Here is a 21356-nt window from a genome sequence, read left to right as displayed (position 1 = left end):
AAAAAACCGAAGCATTTTTCTCAGATAATACTTTCACAAAAATTAAAAAAGACCTGACTAACTCTGTCCAAAGAAAACTAAAACAAATACTTAAAAACATTAATTTCATCCTTAAAAATGAGAATGAAATATCAAGCCTAATTAATATGAATCCAAGACTACCAACAGCAAGAGCTTTGCCTAAGATACACAAACCTGACACACCCATAAGACCAATCATTAACTTAAAAAAACAGCCCCACCTACAAAACCTCTAAATTTATCAATAGCTTCCTAAAAAAGTACTATACTTTCCAAAGCAGAACTACAATCAATAATTCAATAGAATTTTGTAAAATTATTAAGAACACTAAATTAAAACCATCTTTCACCTTGAACTCATTCGACGTTACTAATATGTATTCTACGATCCCCACGAAAGAAACTCTAAATGTAATTAAGAACAACTTAAGAACACACAGGAAACTTAGTAACCATGAAATAGAAGAATTTATGTTACTCCTAGAATTTACACTTAACAATAATTACTTTTCCTTTAATAACACAGTATATCAACAAAGTGGTCTCCCTATGGGATCTCCAGCATCAGGTATCCTTGCTGAAATATACATGGATCACTTAGAAAAACATAAAATTTTAAATGACGAAAAAGGTATCATCTGGCTAAGGTTTGTCGATGACATCTTTGCAATTATAGATGAACAAATCAATAGTAGCACTAATTTATTAGATCAAATCAACAGTTTAGACCAGGGCCTCTCAAACGCCCAAAATCTCACGCGTGCAGATAGAGGCGCAAGAGCTCCGTGCACTGTGCATCGCTGCCGCTCGGCATGGCTCGGATCAACGCTTCGTCTCTGGGCTACTCGGCTAAGCTCGGCTCAACTCGCCTATACTCGGCTCAAGTCAGCCCGAATTTGGAGCGCTACGGCGCAAGTGGGGCAGAGGGAGACAGGCGGAGCGAGCGAGACAGGCGTGAGGAAAGAGAGAGTAAGCGCTATTGCTCCAAATCGAGGAGTGGGGGGTCTGCACTTTGGTCAACCAAGCCAAGTCGTCTTTTGCACCGTGCACAGTGCATGCACCACGCGCATGCACCCTGAGAGGCCCTGGTTTAGACCCTTTCATAAAATTTACATTAGAAACCGACAACAATAAAAAAATAAATTTCCTTGATTTAACAGTCGAAAGAAAAGAAGAAAAGTTGTCCTTTACAATATTTAGAAAACCGACTCAAACTGTAAATACCATACGAAAAGCTGGTAAAAGAACATAAAAGAAAAACTTTGCCACTTTTACTTATAATAATGGGAATATTTACCAGATTACTAATATTTTAAAGGAACTCAATTTTAAAATTGCTTTTCGCACCAATAACAACAATCAATGTTTAATTTTCAATCATCAAAGCATTGCAAGCAATAACAAATATTTAAATTCCGGGATATATAGGCTTAAATACTCAAATTGTGCCAATTCTTATATCGGACAAACAGACCGTAATTTCCTAGTAAGATATCAAGAACATATTAATGCTGAAAAACATAGGAAGTACTCGGCCATGAGTCTTCATATGACCGAATATAAACATAGTTTTTTTTTTTGCTAGGGGCTTTACTTCGCACCGACACAGATAGGTCTTATGGCGACGATGGGATAGGAAAGACCTAGGAGTTGGAAGGAAGCGGCCGTGGCCTTAATTAAGGTACAGCCCCAGCATTTGCCTGGTGTGAAAATGGGAAACCACGGAAAACCATTTTCAGGGCTGCTGATAGTGGGATTCGAACCTACTATCTCCCGGATGCAAGCTCACAGCCGCACGCCTCTACGCGCACGGCCAACTCGCCCGGTAAACATAGTTTTACATCGATAGAAAGGGACTTGACCATTCTACGAACGTTAAACAAAGGCAAATTAATGAATATTCTTGAAAATATCTATATTGAGATTGATCAGAAACGAAATCCCAGCCAGAATATTAACAAAATCACAGAAAATATCAATAAATTATTAGAAGAGGCTACCAAATTAGACTCATCTAGAAAAACCATCAAAAAGGATCCCAAAAAACAACCAACACACCTCCTTCCTATTAGCTCCACCCTACACAATATTCCCCCTACTTTTCCTTCCGTTTCCCCTAGTCTATCACAGCGCCACTCCTCAGTTAGCTCCACCCTACACAACATTTCACCCGCTCTCCTCCCTTCACTTACCTCTCCTTCCGATATTCCCCGCCCACCACAAGTGCCTTACATACGTACACAGGACTCAGTCAGTTAACGACACGGCGTAAGGGAGGACATCAAATACGACACGATTGACTATAAGGTAATCAACTCCATTATCCTTTATTCTCGCGAACATAGATTTTTACAAGGTTTTCTCCTTAAAATATTCCTCCATTTTACTCATTCTTTTTTTGTTTCAGACTCATTTTAATAATCTAATAATCCAACCGCAACTCAATTTCAACAACGGTTGTTTTATCAAGAGTTCCCCCGATAACTATATGTTAAGAAAATCTTGTATATCTCTATTTATCTTCAAGATTAACAAAATGTACACGTCTCCAACATAAAGAAGAACCTTATCGCACTGACTTGTTGAATTTTTAACCAACATGAATGAACATTTTATTTTATTTTATCATCATAACTATCATATGTGTTTTAATTTTCGTGCCATTTTGTCAAATCGTTTAGCTATTGTATCATCATAACTATCAATGTATTTTTATTGTCTTGCCATTTTGTCAAAAATTTTAGCTGAAGATGTTCCATAATCGGAATGAAACATGTCCTAGAGATTAAGCTGGTTTATATTATGTAATTAATAAAACTATTATATAGAAATTGATAAGTATTGGAAGGTGGGAACCTACTTATAACTTACGGTAACCTTAGTTATTCTGACAGGATCGATGTCGATAGGGTTCTTCAGCAGCAAGGTAAAATCATCCTTTTTCTGTAGCCATGGAAAACCATTTTTCATGAACATGAATCCAATCGAACATGTCCTGAAATCTTGCTCTGCGTATCGAAATTGCTGGATCCAACATTGACAAACAAAACTGCAAACGCTTCTGTTCTCCTGTGAAGTTCAGTGTTGGTTTTAGTCTTTATGAATGTTGTCGAACAGCTTTTTCTTGGATTCTGCGATGCACTGGTTGATTTTGCCATACCCAAAGTGACAAGCTACAGATCTGATAGTCTTTCTTTGACACAATGGAATATTTTTAAGTCTATCCTGATCTATGCATTTCTTCTTTCTACCGACTCTCCCTTTCATTCTAGCGGAGACATCAGCAACAATGTTGTCATTCATTATGGAGTTCTCACCTTGTTTCCATATGCGCTCTATGAACCGTATATGAACGGCAAATTTCACAGCACTTTCCTTTATTACACCTTTTTGCAAGATGCCATTATTACTTACACCAAGTAAATGCTCATAAATGGCCCTCCTCTGATCATCATCAATATTTTTCACTCTTCCCTTTTCTTCAATGGCACTTTATCACTGCAAGTACAATATGCAAATGGTACGTACTTCATATTGACATCTACTGTACACACAAAGCATCTGCCTCACGTCACTACCACTGCATTCACCGATAGCTTGCGTTGATCTGAACACCTCGGTTCATGCGACCGCCTACCAAGGTCATGTGCATATGTCCCAGACTGCTAAACCAGTTTATATGCTCTGCGACAGAGCAAACATCACTGTTCTGTGCTTAAATTGCTATTATGTTGCCGTAGTTAACAATAAAAGCTCTTGACGGAATGCGACTATTATTTTGGGACAGAGGAAGTATTATTATTTGTTAGGTACGTTGATGAGTAAAACAATTGTGATTAGATTGTTTTTATCACGTTTTAAACCTACTTCTCTACCCAAAAAACCCTATATTGGCCTGATTTACAAGATATTAAATGATCTTGTTAATGATCTTGCCTGCCTATATTATTAGGCCCAGTAACAACTGTGAGTATTTCTTAACTAAAGTAAACTAGTTTTCTCATCACGAGGTGGCGCAGCTCGTTTTTAGACAGGCCCTCAGTGGGAGTTGCACGTACCATTTTTACCGCAAATCAACCTTCCTGCCATTCATAAATCTCTGGCAATACGGTACCGGGAATCTAATTCAGGCTTCCGAGAACGGCAGCTAAATGTGCTAAGCATTACGCTGGTGGACATTCTTAACTACAAAACACAAGACATATATACAGTACATGACTGATGAGTGCTTGCAATGTGCAGGTCGGACACTACCAAATTATTCACCTATTTGTGCGACGTCATCAGAGCTGCAGTAGGCCTATGTTACCGGAGGCGGACATTTCTTAACTACGAAACACAGATGTACCGCATGACTTCGATGCGTGTTTTCATTGCATGGGCCATACGGACGAAACTATTCACAAATTTGTGTGATGTCATTAGAGCTGCATAAGGCTTGTTGCACCCGCTTCGAAGTGGAATAGTTGTTGTTCTCTGACGAATTACGTTGGGGGGTGTCTTATATGCAAGATTTATTTTTTTGTTTTCTTCGTCTCAAAAATCCAAGGGGGGTCTACTGCATGAGTAAATACGGTATATACCGGTAGACAAGGTCTGTATTCCTTCAGTAAATAATTATGGAAATCCTGTTAAACGACTACGCTTCACAGTTGGTAATGAGCATTTCAATGTTTATGAGGTTGTTAGAATTACCGTATCTTGATCCCTTCCCACCCAAGTTGATACTCCCTCAACCAATCATAACCAAGTGAAACGTGGACGACCTGTGAAAGTCAAATGCGGTGGTAGACCTGTTCATTTCACAGATGCGGAGTTAAGAGATAAACGAGCAGAAAGGCTGGAGGATGTTAAAAACAAGTCTGCATTACGGAGAGACCGTGAATCAGCCGTAGACAAGGAGACGAGATTACATAGTGTGAGGAAGAGGAATGAAGATGTTAGGAAAAGGAAATCATCTGACGAAGGGGGAAAGGTGAAACTCATGATGAAAATTTGGAAAACCTATCATTTTAAATGACCAGGCACAGGAAACAAATAATTCACATATTAAGATTACTAATGAACAGGGGTCGAAAAATACCGGGCGCCCAGTCGCCATGGCGCCTGAAAATTTTTACTTGGCGCCTGAATTTTCAAAAATTCGGTTTGGAAAATTTATTTTTTGAAATCCGGAGTTCCCTTACAGGTACTTTCCCATTACTTTACAAAGTAACAAGTCGTGTGGTGTTTCACGTTTTTTCTGTAGCTCATATATTCTAATATGTGCAATAAACATTTTCTGTGCTTTTGGCAGAGTCTTGAATTCTGTAATTGCTCTTCGTACCTTGGAACTGGACGTTTCAGTTATGCGCGGGAGCTGCCTAGCAGTCATGGGAGATATCGTTGTAACCCGTCAAACAAGTATCCTTTCATGTGGACATATCGTAACACATCGAGTTTTATTACAGATGATCAGCTATCGGTAGCCGAGTACAAAGATCAGACCAGAGTTGTGGAGAAATTCAGAAAACTACTACGTTAAATAATTCCACAAACACTAATTTACCGCCATCCTTCCCGTGACTAGCCGTTCCTCAACTATTGCCGCCAAAGCAGTGCTGATAAGTTACTGTAAATTCCCGTCGAATTCATTCTTTGCATTTAGAACATACGGAATGACGTGTTTATCAATTCTTGTATTTTCACCAAACAATATTTATACTTTTAATTTAATTACAGCATTTTGGTATTGAACAGTTTGCACTTTATAAATTCGATTGTTTTTATTCCTGTGCGTGTATGGAAAATTGGCAACGTAGCGTCAGACATCGAACCCCGCGAACTCAGAAGCCATTTAACGCTGGTGTATTTCTCGTTTCTGTGCTATACTGGAGAAAATCGGCAAACTGAAACGAACAAAACCGCACTAATTGACTGATGCGAGTAACAAACAGTGTACTCTTTCAGATTTCTTCGTAAGTAGGGCCCGTAAACGTAACACAAAGTGATACAGATGGAGATGGGAGTGAATGTGAGAAAACACTTGATGGAAGTGCCGACTGTATAGAGTTCAGGATGACAATGACCAGCGTGAAATTTATGGTGTTCAAGACAATGATAGGTCAAGCATCAAAAATACGTAGAAATTTCAATTTTCAGGCAAACGAAATTTCAGCACTTTCAGCAAAGTGCGTAAAGAAAATGAATGCTAATATGTCACAGCATATGAATGCATTGTTCATGGCATCTTATCATATTGCAAAAAATAACAGACCCTACACTGATTTTGAAGGTTTGGTTACATTGTTAAGCAAGCTGAATGTTACCGATTCAGAGAAGTATGATAACGATACACAATGCAGAGAATCGTAGCTTGAATGACTACCGTGGCTGTGCTATGAAGAAGGAATTGCGAAGTGTAAATTATGCAGTAACTTTCGAAGTACTGCCGACAAACATTCTAAAGGTGTATCCGGATTTTCAGGACCATTTAAACTGGAAATATTAAAAGATACTATCCTATAAAATCGAAGTGTCAGGAGGCTGAAAAAATGGCGTAACAGTCCCAAAGGGCCTTGGCCTACCAAGCGACCGCTGCTCAGCCCGGAGGCCTGCAGATTATGAGGTGTCATGCGGTCAGCACGACGAATCCACTCGGCCGTTATCCTTGGCTTTCTTGACCGGGGCCGCCATCTCACCGTCAGATAGCTCCTCAATTGTAATCATGTAGAGAGAGTGGACCTCAAACCAGCCTTCAGATCCAGGTCAAAATCCGTAACCTGGCCGGGAATCGAACCCGGGGCCTCCGAGTAAGAGGCAGACATGCTATCACTGCACCACGGGGCTGGCAGGAGGCTGAAAGTTTCATGAAAAATCCCGAATGTGCACTTTTAGTGAGGTGCGTCAAGAAAATGAATGCTAATATGTTACAGCATATCAATGCATTGTTCATGGCATCTTATCATACCGCAAAAAAACAGACCCTACACTGATTTTGAAGGTTGGTTTACATTGTTAAGCAAGCTGAATGTTACTGGTGGGAAATCAAACAGGCACATGTAGTGTAATTTAAAAAAACGCTGACCTTGAAGGTGACTGGTGATTATTTGGGTTAGTATCTCTTTAAAATATAAATTTCCGTTCTTATATGAACTGAGACTATACGACTTAAGGCCACATTTCAAAAATAATACGTAGCTTGATCCTAGTCTAACCTGTGGTGTTCATAATGTATATTTGCAAAAAATTTGCTGGCTCCTGATAAAAAGGGGCTGGCTACTGAATTATTTCTATTTTCTTCTACCCCTGCTAATGAAGAACATAATTACAGTAATGGGCATTTCGATGTTTATGGTGTTGTTAGAATAACCAAATCTCAATCCTTTCCCACCCAAGTTAACATTCCCTCAACCAATGATAACAAAGAGAAACGTGGACAACCTGTGAAAGTCAAACATGGTGATAGGCCTCCTGTTCATTTACAGAAGCGGATTTAAAAGAAAAACGAGCGAAAAGAGTGGAAGATATTAAAAATAGCGCTGCATTACGCAGAGAACATGAATCAGCCGTAGACAAGGAGATGAGATTGCGTAGTATGAGGAAGAGGAACGAAGATGTTAGGAAAATGAAATCGTCTGACAAAGGGGAAAAGGGGAAACTCATGAGAAGAGAATTTGAAAAACCTGTCATTTTAAATGACCAGGTACAGGAAACAAATAATTCACAGCTTAAGATTACTAATGAAGAACATACTTGCAAAAATATTACGCAGAATTGGAACTACTATGGCGCGTTTTACTGGACGAATGAGCTCAGTTCTTCTCGGAAGTACACCAAATGTTGTCATGATGCTAAAGTTTCACTTGAAGACACACCCAAAGCCCCTATTTTAATAAAACAGTCATTTACAACAAACTCCCGTGAAGCTACTTAAGAATTATCGAGAGCATGTTCGGGAATATACGCTGCTTTAGCTTTTGTATCAATGGGAGCCAAAATCAAAATACCTCCTGGAGTAGGACCTTATTGTTTTCGAATCCACGGACAAATCTAGCACATGGTATCTCCTCTATATACAAAGGAATATCAGAAACCAGGGTATGGGCAACTGCACATATTTGATACGCGTGATGCAACTGTGCATACACGTTTTTATTTGTTTCCGGTATTGCGCTTTTTACCATTTTTTCTATTCATTATTGTTTTTTTCACGTCAACTGTTCTAAAAATCTTCAAGATCATAATTATGTATTCAATTATATTGAATCGTATTATATATATATATAGGTACATTTTCGTGAACTAAGCAAATACTTGATCATTAATCTATCCTTCTCGTCGCCATAAGACCTATCTGTGTCGGTGCGACGTAAAGCCCCTAGCAAAAAAAAAAAAAAAAATCTATCCTTCAATCTCCGTCAGCGTATGAAACTACAGCACTTGACGTTGTAAACACCGCGCCGATCTTCTGGAGCTTGCAAGTTACTTCGGTTCAGCTGCTCGTCTTCGGCTTCTTCATGACTTTAGATCTTCATATTTGGATTGTGTTGTGACTTTGTGCCTGACGGTTTATGCAGTCTGGCTCATTTAACTGTTCTCTGCTTTTCGTGAACATTGTGAGACAGTGCCAAACATTGCACGTGCCGTGCTGATGCTCGGAAGATTACGCATTACTTCTTTTACTTCGTCTGAATTTTACAGTGCCTACCCCCGTCATTTTTATATCGCCTCTTCAACTGATATTGTGTGGATTTGACCGTTAACTTCTTTCTTACTTATGCATTGTTTTTCGAGTTATAATCGGCTGATGGGGTCGAAACTGGTACCATTTCCACTTTTAATTAAATAAGAATATAATCTCTACATCTCTTAATTACTTGTATTGAATAGGTTGAACTACCATATTTATTATTTCAATTTAACTGCAATGCAACAGATAGGCATATGATTAATAACAATGGTTGTTTACGATCCACAATGGAGAAATTAGATTCCCTATTACGGAGCATAAACCCATTTGCTAAGTCTTATTCTCAAATGCACACAATAGCAAATTCCAATCCAACACTTAACGTTCGAATGGTATTCATGGAAGGTACAAAATCAGACATAAGAAGGTATAATCCACCTACTTCAAGTACGGAAGTTGCAACAATTTTCGTTGATGACAGTGAGCCACCTGCTAACTGAGACATCTGCATTTATTCAATCGGGGACAGTTGTAAGAACATTTCGTTAACCAATCAATGCTGTGACCCGATGGTGTACTTATAACTTTTCCCAGGAGGTGAGTGTGGTTGGCATATTGGAATGATACATGTAGAAGAAAGACGATCAGCTAAGCGATTTCGTGTAACACAGTTACAGTATTACGCTTACTGATTTTCTGCGCCAACTGGATTCAGTCTCGTGCATATTAGTGGGAAGTTATTCCAGCAATATATAGTCGATGCATATATAAAGGTGGAAGGCACCCAGTTGAATTATATTCGAATGAATCAGAAAGATTTGCACGTTGAATTGTATCAAGGACTACTAGATGCTATTGAATCTTGACGACAAAAAGAGAATAATACCAATATAATGGTCCGTTATTGGACATTATAAATTTTCCAGCTAACTCATTCTTGGTTGCCTGCGTTTCGCCCTCGTGTGCTAAGTTAGGCTCATCAGTTGGGACTTAGCACACCACCCAAGACGCAAGGCTAGTGCATACTGTGGAGACCACTGCATAGGCTACTGGAAGCCACCAGCAGTGCCAATGCACTATGAGAGCTATGTCTCATTTCCACAACTTGATGCCTGCCTGGCCATCAGATAATACAGATGTTGATTCCCATAGGGAATTTAAAATATTTGTCCCGAATGAGTAAATTTATAATACCAAGAATGAGTTAGCTGGAAAATTTATAATGTCCAATAACGGACCATTATATTGGTATTATAAATTTACTCATTCGGGACAAATATTTTAAATTCCCTATGGGAATCAACATCTGTATTATCTGATGGCCAGGCAGGCATCAAGTTGTGGAAATGAGACAGCTCTCATAGTGCATTGGCACTGCTGGTGGCTTCAAGTAGCCTATGCAGTGGCCTCCACAGTATGCACTAGCCTTGCGTCTTGGGTGGTGTGCTAAGTCCCAACTGATGAGCCTAACTTAGCACATGAGGGCGAAACGCAGGCAACCAAGAATGAGTTAGCTGGAAAATTTGTAATGTCCAATAACGGACCATTATATTGGTATTATAAATTTACTCATTCGGGACAAATATTTTAAATTCCCTATGGGAATCAACATCTGTATTATATAAAAAGAGAATATGCGGGCAGGCAACAAACATCACCACATTATCAACTTTCCAAGGAAGTTCTCGATATATGCAGCAAAATTATCAAGATTCAATGGGTTTAGTTAGAAAGTTTGGATGGCCAAATTTATTTATAACTTTCACCTGCAACCCCATGTGGTCTGAGATTGCAAATGAAATTCATGACTTCCAACGACCTGAAAACAGACCAGATCTTACAAATTTTCAAAATGAAATTAGCAGAACTCTCACACGATCTTTTCAAACGTAACATTTTTGGACATGTTCGATCATATATTTACGTAATTGAATTTCAGAAACGAAGGCTACCATGTGCACATATTTTACTTACATTGGATTCCAGTTCAAAAATCCACACGAGGGATGACATAGACAAGCATGTAAGTGCCGAAATACCTGATGAGAATACCAACCCGAGGCTTTTTGAGATCATAACAAAATGTATGGTCCATGGTCCCTTTGGTATTATAAATCAACATTCGACTTGCATGAAGGAAGGTGTGTGTTGTAAAAATTTCCCAAAGGAGTTCAGAGAAACAACTGAAGAAAACACTAACGGATATCCTATGTATAGAAGATGATACAGTTTGAAATTGATAATCGATGGGTGGCTCCATATAATCCCTGGTTATTAAAGAAATTCAACGCACATATCAACGTAGAAGTTTGTGACTCTGTCAGAAGTGTCAAATACCTCTACAAATGTGTCTACAAGGGGCATGATGCAGCATCCATTAAGCTTATAAATGAAAATAGTGACAAAAATCTCGACCACAATGAAATATTAACATTCCTTGATGGTAGATAATTTAGAGCCCCAGAAGCAATGTGGAGAATCAATGAGTTTGCTACGTCTGACAAAATCTCATACAGCTATGACATTACCAGTGCATTTACCTCAACAACAACAAATCATATTTCACGAAGGACAGGAAAGCCAGGCAATAGCAACAACTTCTTCAAAACACACAATGCTAAATGCTTGGTTCGAACTCAATCACAGTAATGAACAAGGGCGTATCCACACCTACACAGATATACCAAATTACAATGTGTATGATGAAAGTACAACAAAATGGAAACTGAGACAACGGGGAGTAGAAGGGGTAATTGGGAAAATGCCAGTAGTTAGTGTACAAGACAGAGAAAGATACTTTCTGCAAATGTTACTAATGAGGGTAAAGGGTGCTAAAAGTTTTGAGAGTGTTAAGATTGTTGATGAACAATGCAGGACCTTCCTAGAGCCATGTAAACAACGAGGACTTCTTCCAGGAGATCAAATTTGGTATGACACTTTAATTGAAGCAACTCAGACATGGCAATATATTTGTGAACATTATGTGCGATAATCAGCGGTTTGGGAGAACCAGAAAACATTCCGAAATTTTGGGACAAACATAGAGATGCACTTTCTGAAATTAATGAGCTTCTTAAGTCTTACGGGTTAGATCTGAAGAGGGTCTGACACATCCCACTCTGATGAGTCTAGTGTCAGACCTAAGACGAAACGCTGGTTAACAGAGCAAACGCCTGAAAAACCTTACATCTTATCTGTTTTTTTACATGCATTTTTACAGGCAATTTCCATTCGGAATTGCTAGGCGGGCAATAATTCCATTGAGGAGTTTTATCTCCCGTATGTAGTTATCAGACTGTGCCTCTTATATAGGGCTTCTGGTAAGTTCACCTGCATACACCCCAGCGTCAGTGGGTAGGGTCTGACACATCCCACTCTGATGAGTCTAGTGTCAGACGTAAGACAAAACACTGGTTAACAGAGCAAACGCCTGAAAAACCTTACATCTGATCTGTTTTTTTAGACTTAATTTATGAGAGGTACAACTGAAGGCGAACAACTTAGGAATGCACAACTTTGATATTTTACAAGAGCAAGCTAGGGCCACAAGCAATAGACAGCAGCTTAATGAAGAACAAATACTGGCTGTTGCTGCAGTACTTGAAGCAATATATAAAAGCCAAATATGTAAGTTAAATCAAAAATGTTTTTTTGGATGGATCACCAGGTACTTGTGAAACGTTTGTTTACTCGACACTGCTGCATATAATCAGAGGTAGAGGAGATCAAATCTATTCTACTAGAGTCTACTGGAATAGCAGCTACACTTCTGCCTGGAGGAAGAACTGCTCATTCTGTTTTCAAAATCCCATTAATTCTGAATGCTAATTCTATCTGCAACAAAAAACCAAATACAACGAAAGCGAAAACACTCTTAAATACAAAATGAATATTGTGGGTTGAAGCTCCAATGACGCATGTATATGCATTTTAAGCAGTGGACAGACTTCTCTAAGATCTAACCAAATGTACCGAATCATTTGGTGGTAAAGTAATCCTACTAGGTGGGGATTTCCATCAAGTCTTACCCATAATAATGAGAAGTTCATGTTCTCTTACCGTTGCCAGCTGTTTGAAGCGGCATAAACTTTGGAGTAAATTCCATGTAATGAAACTCACCGTGAATATGTGTGCTCTGCATTCTGAGAAAGAATTTTCAGCGTGGCTTCTAGAAGTAGAAGTAAGACTGGAATGGTGATAACGATACCTTCAAGATTCTATCCAGAAATACAAGATCCAATTGAACAACTATATAGTGATACTGATTTCACTACTGTTACCGCTCAGCAGCTTTAAGGAAGAGCGATTCTTACTGTTGTTAATGAAGAGTCACTTGAAATAAACAATCGCGTTCTTCAACATTTACCTGGGGATGAATTAGTTTACAAAAGTGTAGACAATATTGTGAGTGAACACGCAGAAGATCAGCTTGCTTATCTGGAAGAATTTCTGAACAGTCTAACACCAACCAGGATGCCTCCACACAAGCTGAGAACAAAGAAGGATGCTATAATCATGCCACTAAGAAATTTACTACCTTCAAAAGGCATCTGTAATGGGACTAGACTTATAATTGAACCTTTCAAATTTAAACGAAGGCAGTTTCCAATACAGTTAGCTTTCTCCATGACGATCAATGAGTCTCAGGGCCAAATGTTTGACAAAATTTGTCTGTATTTGCCAAAACCAGTATTTAGTCATGGGCAACTGTATGTAGGTCTGTAAAGAGTAAGATCGTTTAACTTGCTATGTGTTGTGTCACCAAGTAAAGAAATCACTAATTGTGTATTCAGATACATTTTTGATAATGAGTGCCATGACGTAATTTAGCAAAACTCTGAGAGGTCAGAATAGAAAAGTAAATTAAACTTCAAAAGTACTTCAAGTCTTTAAAGGAAATTGAAATTTAAAAAAAATTAGATTGTAGATATTATACACAGGATATAAGTTAATTAAAAATAAAATAACGTAAATCGTACAATTTATATACAAACGATGTGTGTTAATAAATATGATTGTTATTTTGCTTTTAAATAAATGGTTTAAAATATCTAATGGTTGAATTAATAAAGGCGAGCGAAGCTGTGGGTACATGCAGGGTACTATATTCTACTCTTCAAATTCTTGTATGGTGAATTATATAAATACTGCAATTTCCATAGTCTGGAAGTGGATTCTCTCTGAGCAAATGAGAATATAATGCATCACTGTCTCACAGCTTTATTAATAAGAGTAACCATTGCTGAGCTTTCATAATTGTGTTGTGGATGATAACATAATATACATATCCTTAGCAGTTTCAGATACTACTTATTATACTTACACAGTGGGAACATATTCTCCAGGAAAACTGTCAGTTGTATACGATATCAACATACAGGTTTTGCCCACAGTTCCATCTCCAACAACAACACACTTTATAGGTCGACCAGATGACATGATAATTCCTAAAAATTGCCTAAAAATCTGAAAAGAGAAAGAAAATCATGTTATTCAAACAGTCAAGATGCAAATGGACTAAATTTCTTAATTTATCAACGAACTAGCTAAAATATCCATTCTCTGTACGGATTTATGAGAAAGGATTAAAGTATTTAAATTAAGGTGACCTGCAAGTATGTCTTACAACATGCTTTTGTAAACAATATTTACGTCCTCAGAGTACATAAATATACACGTAAGTTATGTCTAGTTAACACTTGAGAGCATGCGATGTAAAGCTGGCCAGGACCGAAGCAATGATTTTCGAGATGCAGTCCTATTACCTTCAGTGAAAATGGGAAGCCATGGAAAGCCATCTTCAGGGCTGCCAAGACAGTGAACACATTTGCCAATGCACTTTGTAGACCTATTCATCTGCCTATTCTGAGCAGGACTTGATTGCCTGTGAAAATCCCTAGGTGTAGTGACTTGTTTACTGACAATGCAACGGCTAATGACAGGGAACAGCAATATTTTGAAGTTGAATGACAAGTGTGATGGTATTAGTGCGATCTGCAGGATAGAAACACTCCAGCCTTTGGTACAACCTATAAAAATAATGCCCTCAATAATACTGAGTCTGATGTCACTGACAACAAATGTGGTGTCGTTACAGTCTGGGTGCATCCGAACTGTGTATCAACATGATCGGAGAACCCACTTTAAGATGGAGTTTGTTGGATAGAACCCCAGATATTTCCAACAACAAATTTAAAAATTCAGTTGGAAAACTAATGGCCTAGTCATCGTCCATAATAGTGTCAATGGACAGGACAGTAATGCTCTCCCCAAGTGACCTCCTCCGTGATGAGTTCACATCCTCATTTTTTGGAGCAAGTATTGTCTGATCACAAAACCAGTCAGACGACAGATAATAATAATAATAATAATAATAATAATAATAATAATAATAATAATAATAATAATAATAATAATAATAATAATAATAATAATAATAATAATACTGTAATAATAATCTTATGGCATCAGCTACTGTGTGCAGACATTTTAATTTGATGCCATCTGACTGTCTGTTCGTCAAAGATGACAGGTAGTTGTGACACAACAGGAAACACTGAGGAAATTAATGTTATTGGTAGAAGTGACCAGGGTACAAAGTTAAGAGGGAGTACAACAAAACAAAACTACTAGCTTTCCCAACAACTGGTTGTTGCTCCTCTGGTCCTGCAGTGTGTAGTCAAGTGCCTCTAGGGTGCACTTGTAAGCCATGGTGGACTCATCCCACACCAGCAGCTTACACTGATATAGCCTACTGTAGCAGTGCACCCACTCAAAGTCTTTGCTGATATTCCAGGTAGCTATCTTGGTCTTGGTCGAATTCAGCGGCAATTTCAAGGTACGCAATGATGTTTGTTGTTTAAACGGGCCTGACAGCTAGGTCATCGACCCCTAATGGTGCGAGGTGCAACGAAATGAAACAATAATTAAAAACTTCAAAATGTATCCACTGACTAGAACATAAACGAATGATGATGAAAGAATGACCATGAATCCAAAACAATCAGTGGATCTAATTCACACTGCCTTCATTCTTGAGATTATGCTTGTTCAAAGGATCCAAAATCCACATCACCGGCACCTCATAATAGTATAGAACCATGGTGTTCCTATTATAGTGGTACTAATTACGGGTAACGTAGACTCATGACATTCCTCGCATGGTGGTAATGTAATATAAGCAATGTAGGTAATGTAGACACATGGTATGTCATATATAATGCAACCACTTACAGGTAACAGACCCATGGTGTTCCTCACATAAGGGTACTACTCACAAGTAATGCAGATCGATGGTGTTCCTCACATAGTGGTACTAATCACAGGTCACATATACTCATGGTGTTGCTTACATAGTGATACTAATTACTGCGTTGATGGGGTGAAAGTTCCCTTTTGGGGATCATTGTAAGTACCTAGGTCTTAATATAAGGAAAGATCTTCATTGGTGTAATCACATAAATGGGAATCTGCTCATGGTTATGAGGGTATTTAGGGGCTGTAGTAAGGATGTAAAGAAGAGGGCATATAAGTCTCTGGTAAGACCCCAAGTAGAGTATGATTCCAGTGTACGGGACCCTCACCAGGATTACTTAATTCAAGAACTAGAAGAAATCCAAAGAAAAGCAGCTTGATTTGCTCTGGGTGATTTCCGACAAAAGAGTAGCGTTACAAACATGTTGCAAAGTTTAGGCTGGGAAGACTTGGGAGAAAGGAGACGAGCTGCTTGACTAAGTGGTATGTTTATCAAGAGTATTACAAAAATGTTTATTAAGACTAACTTTTCACTACAAAACAAGTTCTTGTAGTTAAGATTTACATAATATTATAAAGTCTTATTCGATACATGTTTCACCCTCCTTCAGGGATATCATCAGCCTTGACTCAAACCTTACAAGTCAATGGTCAGGATCCTGAACAATCCTTATATGTTAACAAAGATTTAAAAATTCTTATTATTTCATACTTGTATGATATCTTGAAACTGATACAATAAAAACATCTAAAATTATGGTTAATACAAATGATTGCTAATGAAGAAAAACTTAATGATAAAAGAAACTTTTTTAAATTAGAATTTGGTCATTCCTTTCGTATCTCTTGTGAAGTTTAGAATGTCTATGACTAAAGTAGATCTTCAACTTTTTTACGATGAGCTGTTTAAAGACGTTAGTAGTCGTTTGATGACTTCTTTCTGGAAAAAGCATTGTTAGTTGGTTCCAGAGCCTAATGTCGACTCAATCACAAGTGAAAAAGTCACACTATTATAAGCCATTAATCATGGAGACTTTATTTGAATCTATGCTATACGATTGGTTAAGTTGCAGTCAAATTCAATGTTAAAATTGCTGTTGTTACAACGTGTTTGTTGGATGAGTCCAGCTTGCTGTCATTTGTGATGAATTGAACGAATAACAAATTCTCGATAAAGCTTAGCTGAAATTGTTGCTCGACTATGAAGGTGCAACTGCTGTTGTTTGAAATTGTTGGTTGAATGGTGACGCTCGACAGAGTTGCTAGGTGGTGGCTCTTCACTTCTGGAGTATGACTGAAAATTATCTGTAACGTGAGAAAAGGTATGGAAGAATTAGATTTGTGATGCGAGATAGCTAAACTTGAATGAGATCACTGTGTTACTTACTCCTTCAATTGTGCTGGGCGTGCCTGGCTGCTCTGGCTGTGCCTGCCTGACGCTTCTACTTCTAGTATTGTACCGGTGTAAAGGTAGGGATGGGGAACGTGGAGGGGAAGAAGGGGGAGGCGGAGCTTTGAAAGTGTGCGCTGCTGGCTGGGGGGAGTTTTTAGGGGCGGCTTGGGAGGGCGGAGTGCTTTGCGAGGTAGTGGGAGCTTTCAAGTACAAAGATTTAAAATGTTTAAGAATTTATTATGTTTTGAGTTCAAAATGCGCAATAAGCTAGGTGTTGATTCAAATAAAGGATTTTTAACATTGATAACATCATTGAGATTTTGGTTTTTATTATAGACTTGGTCTAAAAAGATTTACAAATTTTCTAATTCATTCATTAGTTTACCTTTACCTATTCTTATGATATAGTACGGTCATTTTCTATGGATGTGACATGATGTCCTGCTTTCCTCATGTGAGAGCTCATCGCGAATATTTATTATACTTACTGGCATTGTAATGTTCCATGCATCTAGTATAAAAACTCCAGCCTGTTTGCCCAATATATGAGACGCCACATTGTGTGCAAGCTAGTCTGTATATGCCAGATCCTGAATAACTGCTACTAATATGATTGACTGTGTTGTGATTAAAGAATATGTTCTGATTAGTATTCACTGACCTGAACGCTACATAACTGTTATGTTTTTTTTTAGGGTATTTGCAACTTGATCAATGGCTGGGTTATTATACATAAGTATGGCAAATATTTTTTAGGCCTGTCGGGGATGAGATTTGTGGTTAATTTAAGTTTGATTTTATTGATTAATCGATTAATCATTTCAATTTTAAATCCATTAAATTTTGCCAGATTCTTTATATAGTTGAGTTCAGTTTTTAGATTATTAGATGAAAGAGGGATTTCTAAAGCTCTGTAAATTAAACTACAAAACGTCGCCTGTTTATGAGAGTTGGAGTGTAAAGAAGATTTGTTAATGCTTATAGGAGAGTGGCTGGGTTTTCTAAAAATTCGGAATTCGAAATTATTGTTTATACGTGTGATCGTTATGCCGAGAAAGTTTATGGAATCCTTAGTCTCATCCTCCTTGGTGAACTTTATGTTATGGTCAAGCTTATTTAAAAATTCCAGGATCTTGTTACTATTACTACTATTATTGCAGCAAGCAAGTCCTCACACTAACATCTTACACTGACATTTTGGTGGTAGATCTTCCCATTAAAAGTGAAGTAGCCTAGTTGTTGTTTAACACAAAATTTAGGCTCTTCATGAACTCTTCAATTTTAAACTTACTGAGGCCACTATGTTTTGTGATATTATCATTGATGATTTTGAAGATTTCTTTGGTTGGTACATTAGAATACATGTTTATGATGTTGAAGGAGCACATTATATGGTTAGGTTGTAGGGTAAACTTTTTTAATATGTTGCAGAAATCAACTGAGTTCTTTAGGGGATGTTTGTTACTGAAAACATAGTGTCTTTTTAGAAAGCTGTGGATGTATTTTGAGGTTAGTGCTGTTTCTACAGTTGATGATCGGGCATATTGGAGGGTCTTTCTTGTGAATTTTAGGTATTCTGACAGTTGGGTCTTTGTTGACTATTGAGTATATCTTGTCTTTGAAAAATTCTGTTTTTTTTAAATGTAGGTGTCGTTATCTAGTAAGACTGTAGTCCCTCCTTTGTGCGCTTTTGTTACTATGATGTTATCTTCTGTTTTGGTTTTTACGTTTTGGATGGGATCAAAATTTGCAGTAAGTTAGTTTTTGACAGGGCAGACAGACTGAAGGACCTTTTTATACACACACTGCACACCACACTACCACGCATAACAAAAAAAAAATTATTTTTTATGTCATACATAGTATCATTCTGTGACTCAAAGACTTCATTATAATGTAAGGTACAAGGGAGACAGGAAGCAAGTACCTGTTTATCCACCAATTCATGTACAATATTTTGATTTGCTTTTGCAGAACACAAAGACAGAGGGAAAATTATTAATATTCTGCTGCTTTTTCTGCAGGATGCCCTTCCTATTTTAAAATCTGCTTTACATCGCACTAACACAGATAGGTATTATGGCAACAATGTGATAGGACAGGGCTATGATTGGGAAGGAAGCGGCCATGGCCTTAAGGTACAGTCCCAGCATTTGCCGAGTGTGAACATGGGAAAACCATGGAAAACCATCTTCAAGGCTGCTGGCAGTGGAATTCAAACCCACTATCTCCCAAATGGAAGCTGATAGCTATGTGACTCTAACCACACAGCCACTTGCTCGGTGGATGCCCTTTCTGACGCCAACCCTACATGGAGGGATGTATTCGCAATTGAGCGTTTTTTTGGATGGTGATGATTGTTTAAAAGGGCCTAACATCTAAGGTCATCGGCTCACATGTTTGTTTTCTTTGTTATAGGTGGTAGTGAGGTATGCAGTGAGTGTATAAAAAGGTCCTTCAGTCTGTCCGCTCTGTCAAACACTAACTTAATGGTTATAGACCAAGTCGAAACTGAAAAGAAATGGCTTCCACTATGACAAAATGTATGAAAAGGTGTGTACTGAGACAAACACCGAGTCAGAGGAATTACCTAAATGCAGATAAAATCCCCAACATAGTATATAGAGATAAATTCAATGCTGAATATAAAATTGGACACACCATACTAGTATACTCCTGGATCAAGAAGTGACATGTTTTTTTTTCCATTGGAGTTTTGAATATCTAGGAGAGGTGAATCACTCGACCTTACGGCCAAATTAAAAAATTTCTCAAACTCTCTACCTTCACTACTTGTTCATCACTATTAATATCATTTACCTACCACTGATGACAAAGTGCTAACCTACCAAGCAGAGTTCACACAAAACAGCTGCATCAAGCAAATTCTCGCACTAACATCTTACACTGAAGCATGCTCCCAAAAGGATCTGAATGTATGTAGCATTATAGACCTAGCCGCTGCTTACGACACGGTCTGCCCAACAGACCGATGCTCAAATTGAAGATAACTGGCCCATGCTCGAAGCTAACCACACTGCTGTCAAGTATGTTAAGGAAAATGTATTTCTGTGTATATATAGGTGTAAAGATCAGTAAATCATACTAAATCAAGATTGGTCTCCTGCAGGGTTCCATCTTAGCTCCACTGATATTAAATCTGTATATTAGTGACATGCCAGAAACAACATCTAAGAAATTCTGCTATGCAGATGGTACTGCCGTAGCATTCAAAGCAGGCACCTTGAAAAAGGAGAGCATGCTGACACAAGACATGGACATGGCTGACCATTAAATGTCACTTCTGAGGTGAAAGTGTCAAGAAAAAACCCCACCCCAAGTACCTGGGAGTAATTCTTAATATACAAGACACATTTCAAGACGGGCAGAGAAAAGCTGAAATCCAAGGACATCATAATTTGAATACTAGCACGGACAACTTGGAGAGCACAACAAAAGCCTATCATGTGGAATCATGTTTAGGTGACATATCGTCGCTGCTGGGACAAAACCTCCTATGTGAAATATTTTACCTTAGAATTTTGGCTGGTAAGGTTCTGTCATCTAAGGTGCAATATTGTGTGAATATTGTCAAGGCATTCTCGCTCTTCATAATGTATGTGCTGCGGGTCAGTATACTCCAAAAATATCGTCCCTGTTCTGCCAAAACGGCGAATGTTACAATGCTCTTCCTATCCATTATTTCCCCTAAGACTGGTCACGCCTTCCAGCCACATATTGATATGCGGTCCATCAGAACAATTTCCGTTGGCACATTTAAAAAATCGATGAAAACTAAAGTCAGTCAGTACGGCCATTCTATCTGGTCGATTTCCTTCATTTTTTTTTAACTGAAAGGTATTCATGCACAGATTTGTCATCAGGCACTATAAATCACTCAACTTTCGCCTTCCTCAAATTATTTGATTTTTTCAATTTTTTGTCTCTTTGAGGCTATCATATCTTTGGCTCTAATTGAGCTATGGAGTTCGTTTTGACCTAAGAACACTCAGTGGA

General features: G+C 38.1%; 1 protein-coding gene across 1 annotated transcript in view; it reads right to left on the bottom strand.

Annotated features, from left to right (window-relative positions):
* The window catches only part of Mtl (Rac family small GTPase Mtl), an 82188-nt gene that overhangs the window by 46740 nt on the left and 14092 nt on the right, over window positions 1-21356 (bottom strand). The window contains exon 2 of the mRNA XM_067154038.2: window positions 14016-14158. Coding sequence (XP_067010139.1) covers window positions 14016-14131 — 116 coding nt within the window. The 5' untranslated portion in view covers window positions 14132-14158. The remainder of the gene's footprint in view (window positions 1-14015; window positions 14159-21356) is intronic.

The sequence above is a fragment of the Anabrus simplex genome, chromosome 1 (assembly GCF_040414725.1).
Source record: "Anabrus simplex isolate iqAnaSimp1 chromosome 1, ASM4041472v1, whole genome shotgun sequence".
In the NCBI taxonomy this organism is placed as follows: Eukaryota; Metazoa; Arthropoda; class Insecta; order Orthoptera; family Tettigoniidae; genus Anabrus; species Anabrus simplex.
The sequence above is the reverse complement of the archived record's forward strand: the minus strand, read 5'-3'. Positions and strand labels throughout refer to the sequence as shown.